Source organism: Macadamia integrifolia, chromosome 14, assembly GCF_013358625.1.
Source record: "Macadamia integrifolia cultivar HAES 741 chromosome 14, SCU_Mint_v3, whole genome shotgun sequence".
NCBI lineage: Eukaryota > Viridiplantae > Streptophyta > Magnoliopsida > Proteales > Proteaceae > Macadamia > Macadamia integrifolia.
In genome coordinates this window covers 2,480,667-2,491,127 of record NC_056570.1, presented here as the reverse complement: position 1 = coordinate 2,491,127, position 10,461 = coordinate 2,480,667, and the positions used below count along the sequence as shown (strand labels likewise).

Sequence of the window (10,461 nt, the reverse complement as noted above, 5' to 3'; positions counted from 1 at the left end):
AAAAAAAAAAAAACTCCAAAACTTTTTCCTACAAAGACAGAACCCATAAGAAACAGCTAAAGCTATCAGATTTACAGAAAAAACAGTATTTCAATCAATTGGGCACATGATGAAGATGCAAGGTTGCTTCAACCCCCCCCCCCCAATCAATGAAAACATCCTAAATTGAGTTTGAAACAAACTGCTTAGACACCTAGGTCCAAAAAGAATAATCAGCTCCAAATTCTTCCTGATAGCACTGGCAGCTGAAGCCATAAAGCACCCAACATGGTTATAGCTACCGAGCCACTTTTGGACCCCGCATACCAAATCCACGCTTCGCCTTCTCAACTCTGTCAAAAAATTGCAATTTAAAATGCTTTAGATGAATTGTTTTCTTTCTTTTGTTGGATAAATAAGATGATAGCAACATAACAAAGTAACAGCAAGACCTACAAGCAAAGGATTGATATGATAATGATGACCTCAGCTGTTCAATCTTTAATTTGTTTTCCCATGGTACCACAGAGAAAACTTAATAGACTACATGGTTAAACTGGTTTGGTCATAATTGGCCAACAATTTCTCCAATGCGAAAACAATTAAACCATTTGTCTCAAGACTTCCAACCAAAGCATGCAAACTAATACAGCAGGAGGCTTCCAATTCCCAATCTTTGATGCCCATTAAAGGTAATACAATAACTATATGAGGAAACAAATTGCTAATTCGTGATTACAAAACAAATGAAGGACATCCTTTGGAGGGTTTTGGAACTTACGTTGGGGCAAGTTTACCGAGGCTATCAAGCTCTTCTCCAGAGTCCTCATCCACAACTCTCCCAGAAATCTCAATAATATATGATTTATCTCTAGTGGTTGGGAGTCCCCTGCCAGCAAGTAAATCCAAATCTTTTTCATGAAGCTCTCTTCCATTCACAAAAACCCCAGTATTTCCACCAGCACAGTTTTCAGGCATTGGATAGTTGAACTCTTCAATAAATGGCTGAGAAACAAATAAACATGTTTGGTCAATATAATCAACAACATTACCTCTATAACCAAATACCAATTGCTACTAATTTATGCCTAAGGATTACTCCATCTTACAGGTATTATGCCAAGACAAGGCTGACCCATCAGACCCCAAAATCCAGCTCGGAAGTCATACCTGTTTCAAAGCAGATGAAAGAGAAAAAGAAAATGACTACCCTTCAAAGGAACTACATAATGTATAATTCTAATGAACAAACTTGCAACACAAAAAAGGTAATTTCGAAGACCACTGCAAAAAGTATCTCAGAACCTTCAAGCAACATGCTAATATATTTAATGGTGTAACTTGTTGTCACCATGTTGGGGACATCTGTTTTTTGTAAGCATGTATCATTTCGAACTGAAGTACGCAAAATTCCCCTGGCAAAATTTCTGTGTTCAAGTTTTGCTGGGTATACTCCAATAACAACAGAAAAAAGTTGCAGGTGTGTTTCGTGTTGCCACTCCCGAGCCCAGGTATCATGAAACCCCATAGCCAAACATTCTTGCATGAATCTTGAACATTTGCTTTGAATGACAAAACAAGATTTGTGTAGCCATACCCATTTGGTTGGCATAACGCTTCATTTAGATGACTTGTTTTAACATTACAATAAAGCCACAGGTAATTATTTTCCCTTCTCCTTTTCTCCTTTGACGGTAGTGTTGCCATGACAGACACGCACACAAAGAAACATACGCACACACATACACATCCAAAGGTGGCTTTTATAAGTGTGTTATCAACATAAAATCACATTAGACATTTTCATACCACCTATACAAGGCAAGAATGTAAGATAATAATGCAATTAAAACTGGCATGTGTTAGTATGCTTACCAGAATAGGCCAGGATGAATAGGTCCAGCTAGCTTTTCAGCCTTCCTGACTAAACGATCTGGAATAGGATGTCCATTAATAGACACATTAGCTTTGCCATTCTCTACTGTTTGATTAGATTTAGATGAATCCCTATAGCTCTTCCTGATAAGGCTGGCAAAGAATGATTCAAGTCCGCTGCTGACCCCCTGTTGATCTTCCTCTTTGCTTGCCTCCCCAGAATCCTGAGACATCCCAGTGTTAGAATACTCCTTGAATGAAACCTCCATCTCAGTAGCTACTGATGCATATTTCAAAGAATCTTGCCTAACCACCTTCTCCTGATCCAAACGTTTACTCCTGCTCCCCTTTTCTAATTTTCCCACCACATGATCAGAAGAAGGATGATCAAGATGCCCCTGAAGGGGTGATCCTGGAACTGGCGGAGTCACATTTTCTCTCTGAGACAAGTCTTCTGTGTTGGACATCTCTCTCCTAGTAATTACACTATCTGAGCTCTCATCATCAGAAGGACTTGAAGATGAAGAAAGCTGGCTATGCACCTTCCCAGATTCACTTAAGTTCAACCTCTGGTCTTCTGCTAATAAAGCATGATCAGGATCTGTAGACTTGAAGTAATTTGAGTTATCATATTCATCAGAGTAGGAGTTCACGCTAGTCTCATTTGTGTAACCATTAGCTGTAGGGCCTTCTTTCGCTACCTCGCTAGAACCACCATGGACCTCTGGAGGAGTTTGTTTGGTTTCAGTGGGAACACAAACAAGCAGCAGCCTCTTGTTCTCAACCGCAACTGAGATTACAGTAGAGCAGGAACCACACCGCACTTTCCGTTCATTCCTCTTCATTAAAAGAAGTTTCTTAGGTAGTCGCAGCAACTCAAAGCAATTGCGGCATGTTATAAATGGTGCACCACCAGCAATGGGGCGTAAACGGCGTCCATTCCAATTTTCTAGCACCATCCTTTGTGGGCGGCCTCGATTAAAACCACCCATGTCAGAATCAAGTAGAATTGGCCTTCTTGCATGGTCATCTGGTTCACGAGGATACATGGGAGGATTAAAAACTCTAGGATTATAACCCATTGAACCAAATGGAACAGAAGTTTCAGGATGGTTGACCATGGAACTGATTGGAACATCTGGGTACCTCCTATTGCTGAAAACAGGAGGATTGATTTGCCCAGGAACTTGCCAATGTTTGTTGTAGCAATGAAAGCAAGAGCATGCAGCCTGATCAAATAAGGAATTATGCGGATATATTGCCATGGGATCCAAATCAACATCCACATGGTGCCCAGGAAAGTATTCATGAGAGGACCTTTGAGAGTATTTGAAGGCAGGTTGATGAGGACCTCTCCTGAGCATTTGGGCTCCAAATGGATCACCGAAACCAGGAATCTCATTTGGGGTGTGCAATGGAGGATGGAAATTCTGCTGCATATCAACATGATGCCTATTCATCAAAGGAATAGGTTCATGGCCATGATTAAGGTAAGGTGGCCTGGGTATGTGTTTATCTGGTGCAAGAGATGGCATGGAAGCTCTACTTGATCCCAGCCGGCCCTCTAGAGGCCAACCACCTTGACGGTAAGGGCCTGAAGGAGGAGGAGGAGGAGGAGGAGGAGGAAGAGGATCCATTCTCCTAGCCACAGGTACCCTTTCTTTTGGTTTCTCTGCTATATCACAAGATCTACTCAGTTGATCTTTCAGCTCATCTAGTTTTCTCAACAGTTCAGCTCGATCTTTCTCAAGGTACTCAACTCTACTAGGTCCATCGAGGTTGCTCTGGTTATTTACTGGCTCTCCATAGCCATAAGAAGAACCCCGGTGGTAGTTCGATGGACCTTCATCAGGATACCGAAGAGTCGAAAATCTAACATCTTCAACCAAGGCTCCATGGGTTCTCTGAAACCCCATCAACCCCTTTGTCTCACTGCTCCGATTATCAGGAATTTGCCCAGGTCCCCAAGGCCTACTCGCACTTCCAGTTTGGGATTTAACTTCACCAACGTCTTTCCCCATTAGGGCTTTAGCCAATTCTTCCCTATTCAAGTTCATCTCTTCTAACACTATGGGTTCAACCGCTCCTCCATGATTATCAATCTCAACCTCCCTATTTTCATTCCTGGAAGAAGAAGAAGTAGCATTCGAGCTACCTGCTCTTTCAGAAATTTGTTTCTTCGCTGTATAGTAGAAAACCAGAATTCTCGTCTCAATAAACTGACAATGAAAAGGCGAAAAAGCGCAAAAGAGATCATAAAGAAACAGTAAAAAGGGAAAAAAAGAAAGAACACGAAAAAAGAAAAGGGAAAATGGGTAGGTTGCACACCTCGAAGAACAGCACCACATCCACCGCATTGGTAGACGGTATAATCAGGGAGCTCCGTCAGAAGATTATCGCACTTAGGGCAACGAACCACTCGGATTTTTGCTCCCTCCTCCATTTCCATTAATCCAGAGATTAGAAAACCAGAAGCGAACAACTAGCAGAACTGGTCACCCAAAGAAAACCCAGAAAACCCCAGAATTTTTTTTTGTTGTAATGAAAGAGGAAGAGGAAGAAATCACGATCACGACATCCTGGCCGACATCCTACTTGGAAAATAAACAGGGAACGAATAAACCCAGAAAAATATTAAGCAAACTTCCGCTCCAAATTCCAACTCCCGAGATTCCCTGTTGAGAACAGTACAGTTCTTAAAGCTCTTTTCTCACTTTCCTCGTTTGAAACGAAAGCAGAAGGCTCTTTTCTTCTTTTCTTCTCTTCTTTTTCAGTCTTTCTTCTCCCTCTTCGTTTTCTATGGTTTCAGATGAGAGAGAGAAACACAAACAGAAGCTTTTTGTAGAGAGAGAGAGAGAGAGAGAGAGAGAGAGATGTGGAAAAAGGCAAAATGTGTGGGCTGGAGTGGACTCAGTCCGACTGGATAAAACGACCATTGAAGCTCTCAACTCCCAACGTTTTAATTATTATATCCAATTGAATTCAAAGCAATTAAAAAGAAGAAAATATAATCCAAGAAGAAAAGCTCCAAAAGCAAAAGAAAGAAACTGCACTTTTGTTCTGAAAATATTGGTTCTTGCAAGCAGAGCAGTAATCAATATTCTTCAAATAATCAAGCTTTCTTCCTGCCCATTACCATCACAGTTATAAATTAATGTGAATTCGATTGAAGGATAATTAATTGATAGTTAACCTTTAAGTTGATGTGGAAATGGAATGAGGATTGAGTAAGAAGAGAAGAAAGCCCAGGTCACTATAAGCCAGCCAGGATCAACCAATCCTCTGTTTTACAGATAATAATGAATTGGTCAAATGCGTGGGAAGACTCTCCATCTCTCCATAGAAGTGGTAAGCAAAAAGCTTTTCTGGGTTTTGCAGATCTGAAGATGGGTTCAGTGAGGGACCCAATATATGATGTCAAGAACAACTCAATAAAAATTTTAAATGGTGGGTTGAAAGGTATCTGCAATATATTATATGCACTGGGTAATGCTGGAATTGAATTAAAAGAGCATTACTATTGTGAGTGCTTTTGAGAAATTGAGTAGTTAACCAGTATAAATGGCTGGGCATGTTTCTTCTAATCAAGCTGGCCTTTTTTTTTTTTTTTTGGGTAAATTCACGCCAGCCTTTTCACTTTTCCTTTGAACTCCTTTTTCAGAATTCAGGTGGGTTCACCAATCAATTGTGCAATCAAATAGCTAATTGATGAATGAGAGAGAGAGAGAGAGAGAGAGAGAGAGAGAGATTTTGGCTTCAAATCTTCATTTATTTTGCTTCCCCCTTTGCATGCATGTCTTGCTCATTAGTCACGTGTATTTACTGTTCTAACTTCTTCTCTTAACTCCAATCTTTTCCCATTATGGGATGTTCATCTTTCTAAATCCTACTGAACTTTGTTTTTTGGTTTTCAATATATAAATGAACAAATGTTTCACCATTCCAGCTAATCTTTTTTTCTTTTGGTTTGAAAATATTATCATCAATTTGGGACTCGAGTAGAATTCACCCTTAAAACCTAATCATAAAAAAGAGATGGTGTTCAAATCCTTATAGCAAATGCTCCAATCAATACAGAAACACATGGGAACTAAGATCTTCTTTGAGGGGTTCTCTTCATTCTTAAAGGTACACCAGAGTTGCGATACCCGGCTTTGATACCTACATATTGTAATTATACTTCTAAAAAAAATGACTGTTTCAACAAAACATTATGTTACAAAATTATTCCAAAAAGAAAAAAAAAATCATTTTTAAATGTTTCCAACAATAGTATCCCGAGTTCCAACGACTTCATAGTCTATAAGGTTTTAAATGACCCCTTGTGACCCTCTCCCAAAGTTCAATCCAATAATCAACAAACCCTTGTTTGGGTGTTTCATGGCATCACCATCCAAGAGGGGTTGATCACATGTTTGATTTATGTGGCACACACCAAGGAGATTGCCGAAGACAATTGCTCGTAAATTTGGTTGGTGCTATGCTAATAGAGTGTGGGCTCCAAGGAGGTTAGGGGTTGTCTCTCTTTCTTCATCTTGTGCCGTAATAAAAATTTATTTGATTCGGTTGTAGATTCACCCCTTCACACATCAAAACTGGACCAAACCAACCATTAGGGCCCTAGCCATTCTTCACCTTGAAAAAAAAAAAAAAGTTCCCAAGTCACCTTCCAATATTGTAAGACAGAAACTGAGAGTCAAGGAGTCGACCATGGAATTGGTAGGTGTCTTATCCTTGCAAAACGCGGTTCACCTCCTCTGTGGCCATGTCTCGCGAGGCAAAACTACCCAATCATTGTAAGCCCATGTCACTGTAAGCCAGTTAGGACCGTCCAACTGGATTCAGCTTCTCTATTGCGTATTAAAGGCTTAGATTTGATGCCTTGGAATGCCTTGGCACGGAATCCAACACATAACCATTGTTAAGTTTGTCTCGAATTCTTGACCTGTTTTGAAGATTGACTCGATCTGACATATTTTAGTGGCGACCCGAATGAAAAATTTTCTGAGATCTGTGATGAAAGCAGAGGGCTTGGGCCGATAGGCCCAAGTTCGGAGCCCATCACTGATCTCGTATGAGGGTGCGGGGGCGTAGCCCCCAAGGTATGGTTCGACCTGATCGATCGTGACTTCGAATAGATCGACCTGCGACTTGGAATATATATAATATACTATCGCTTGTTGAGAAAGTCATTGTATTCTAGGGTTTTCACGCAGCTAGGGTTTCAGGGTGAGTTTTTCCTCACCGCTGCTATGGTGTAAATCTCTCTTCTGCATAGTAAATCATCTTCTTCTTCGCCCGAGGACGTAGCACACCACCCTGGTGTGTGAACCTCGTTAAATCTCTGTGTCGTACTGATCTATTGTCTCTTTATTATTCGTGTTTCTTGGTGTTTATTCTAACAAACTGGTATCAGAGCTCTGGGTTACTTCTATCCATGGCTTCAACGAAATACGATATTGATAGGTTTGATGGCAACATCAGTTTTAGTTTATGGCAGGTTCGAATGATGGCTGTTCTCACGCAGCAGGGTTTGAAAAAAACCCTATTTGGGAAAGCGAAGAAACCTGTAACTATGTCCGATGATGATTGGAGCGATTTGGATGATAAAGCCCTTTCAGCTATTCAATTGTGTCTTTCGAATGATTTTCTACAAGAAGTTCTCTCAGAGAAAACGACTGCAGAGTTATGGGTGAAGTTAGAGAACCTCTACCTCACCAAATCCCTCACCAATAGGTTGAGATTGAAGCAACAACTGTATACCCTTTATATGGGTGAAGGTACTTCTATTAAATCCCATATATCTGAGTTCAATTCTATTGTTACTGATTTGAAAAGGATAGATGTTAAAGTAGACGATGAAGATTTGGCCCTATTATTATTATGTTCTCTGCCTCCATTTTATAAGCATTTTAGGGATACCATGATTTATGGTAGAGAGACAATCTCTATTGAGAATGTCAAAACGAATCTGCAAAGCAAGCAAAAGATTGATGATGAGTTGACAACTACCAATAAATTTGATGGTGTTGGTTTGGTAGCTAGAGGGAGAACGAATGAAAGGGGTTTAGATGGTGACAAAAAGAAGGTTAGATCAAAATCTAAGCACAAGAATTGAACCTGCAATTACCGTAAGAAAAATGGGCATATTAAATCTGAATGCTATAAGCTTTTAAATAAGCAGAAGGCAGGTGGTGGTGCTCAAAATCAACTAGAAAAGAGATGATTCTGTAGAAGCTAGTATTGTTGAAGATGAGAGTGAGTCTGATATGCTTTTGGTGACTGATGATAAAGTTAGATCACAGGATGAATGGATTCTTGACTCTGGTTGTTCCTACCATATGTATCCCAATCGTGAATGGTTCTCCACATACGAATCAGTTCGAGGTGGAGTTGTGTTGATGGAAAATAATGCTTCTTGTAAGACTATTAGAATGGGAACGATCAACATCAAGATGTATGATGGCATTGTCAGAACCTTGTCCAATGTCAGGCATATCCCTGATTTGAAGAAGAATCTCATCAGTTTAGGCACTCTCGATTCAAATGGGTGCAATTATACAGCTGAAAGTGGAGTCATGAAGATTAGCAAGGGTGTTCTCTTATTGATGAGAGGAATCAATGTTGGCAGTTTGTATGTGTTGCAGGGTACTACAGTCACTGGGTCTATTGCAGCAGCTTCATCATCTATGTTTAAATCAGATGTCACAAATTTATGGCACATGAGGTTAGGCCATATGAGTGAAAGAGCGATGGTTTGGATCTATTTCTTGAAGCACAAAAATAAAGTATTTGTCACTTTCAAACAGTGAAAGAATTTGCTTGAGAAGCAGACCGGGAAACAAATTAAAAGGTTGAGAACCGATAATGGCCTAGAGTCTTGTAAAGGTGACTTTAATGAGTTCTGCAAAAATGAAGGTATCGCAAGACACCATGCAGTTGTTAAAACACCCCAGCAGAATGGAGTGGCAGAGCGTATGAATAGAACCTTGTTAGAAAAGGCGAGGTGTATGTTATCAAATGCAGGATTAGGCAAGGAGTTCTGGGCAGAAGCAGTTAACACAACAACCTTGTTGGTGAATCGATCTCCTTACACAACTATTGAGTGCAAGACTCCAGAAGAAGTTTGGTCAGGTAAACCTGCAGACTACTCAAATTTAAAAGTATTTGGATGTCCTACTTATGCACATGTAAATGAAGAGAAGTTGGAACCTAGGGCTAAGAAATGCATTTTTCTTGGGTATGGATCTGGAGTGAAAGGATACAGGTTGTGGTGTCCTGATCCAAAGTCTCCAAAATTTCTTATTAGCAGAGATGTTACTTTTGATGAATCTACTATGTTGCATCCTAGGAAAGAAGCTCCTATTCATTGTGATGAAGGTCAAGAAAAATCTAGAGAGAAGGTGGAGTTTGAAATTGGTGGTTCATCTTCAAATAAAGCACAATCTACTTTAGTCCAGTTGCCTACTTTTACTGAAAGAGATGATGCTCAAGAGAATCAAGAAGAAGAGCGGTATAACATTGCCAAGGATAGACCAAGGAGGAATATTAGACAACCACAAAAGTATGTGCATGCTGAATTTGTTGCTTATGCATTATCTGTTGTAGATACAATTGAAAATAGTGAGCCTGCAACATATTCTGAAGTTGTTGCTTCAATTGATTCTACAAAATGGTTGATTGTCATGAATGAGGAGATGGAATCTCTTCATAAAAATCAGACTTGGGAGCTTGTGAAGCCGAGAACAGAGAAGAAAATTGTTGGTTGCAAATGGGTCTTCAAGAAGAAGGAATCTGCCTCAGGTGTTGAAGATGCTAGGTACAAGGCACGTTTGGTTGCAAAGAGCTACAGTCAGGTACAAGGAATTGATTTTAATGATGTTTTCTCACCTGTTGTTAAGCATAGTTCTATTCGTGTCCTACTTGCTTTAGTTGTTATGCATGATTTGGAGTTGGAACAACTTGATGTGAAAACAACATTCTTGCATGGTGAACTAGAAGAACAGATTTATATGCATCAACCTGAAGGGTTTGTTATTGAAAGTAAGGAGGACCATGTATGCTTGTTGAAGAAGTCCCTATATGGTTTAAAACAGTCTCCTAGACAAATGGTATAAAAAGTTTGATTCAGTTATGGCTAGTTTTGGATACTCCAGGTGTCAATATGACTGTTGTGTTTATTTCAGAAACCTCTCTTATGGGTCATTCATATATTTGTTGCTTTATGTTGATGATATGTTGATTGCAGCAAAAGATAGGAATGATGTCAATAGGTTGAAGGAACAATTAAGTTCTGAATTTGAGATGAAAGATTTGGAGGCAGCAAGGAAGATCCTTGGTATGGAGATCAAGAGAGATAGAAAAGCAAGGAAGCTGTGGCTATCTCAACAAAAGTACACTGAGAAGGTATTGAATCGTTTTGGCATGAAAGATGCCAAACCTGTAACTACTCCTCTTGCATCTCATTTTAGACTTTCAACTGCTCTATCACCTAAGACAGATGAATAGGTGGAGCACATGTCACGTGTTCCATACTCTAGTACAGTTGGCTCCGTTATGTATGCTATGGTTTGCACTCGTCCTGACATTTCACAAGTTGTCAATGTG

General features: G+C 39.9%; 1 protein-coding gene across 3 annotated transcripts; it reads right to left on the bottom strand.

The window, feature by feature from the left end:
- Positions 1 to 46: 46 nt before the first annotated feature.
- On the bottom strand, positions 47 to 5,042 carry LOC122060883. 3 transcript variants are annotated; one of them, XM_042623990.1, is made up of 6 exons: positions 4,183 to 5,042; positions 2,169 to 4,036; positions 1,855 to 2,078; positions 1,089 to 1,149; positions 761 to 984; positions 47 to 332 (listed from the first exon to the last, which is right to left on the bottom strand). In XM_042623990.1, exons 1-6 carry the CDS (start codon positions 4,301 to 4,303, stop codon positions 278 to 280), a joined length of 2,553 nt encoding a protein of 850 aa, XP_042479924.1. In that variant the 5' UTR covers positions 4,304 to 5,042; the 3' UTR covers positions 47 to 277. The 3 variants fall into 3 exon arrangements, with proteins under 3 accessions (XP_042479924.1, XP_042479923.1, XP_042479925.1); XM_042623989.1 differs by having other exon boundaries at positions 1,855 to 4,036; positions 4,183 to 5,037; XM_042623991.1 differs by having other exon boundaries at positions 1,855 to 4,073; positions 4,183 to 5,035.
- Between the last annotated feature and the right edge of the window lie 5,419 nt (positions 5,043 to 10,461).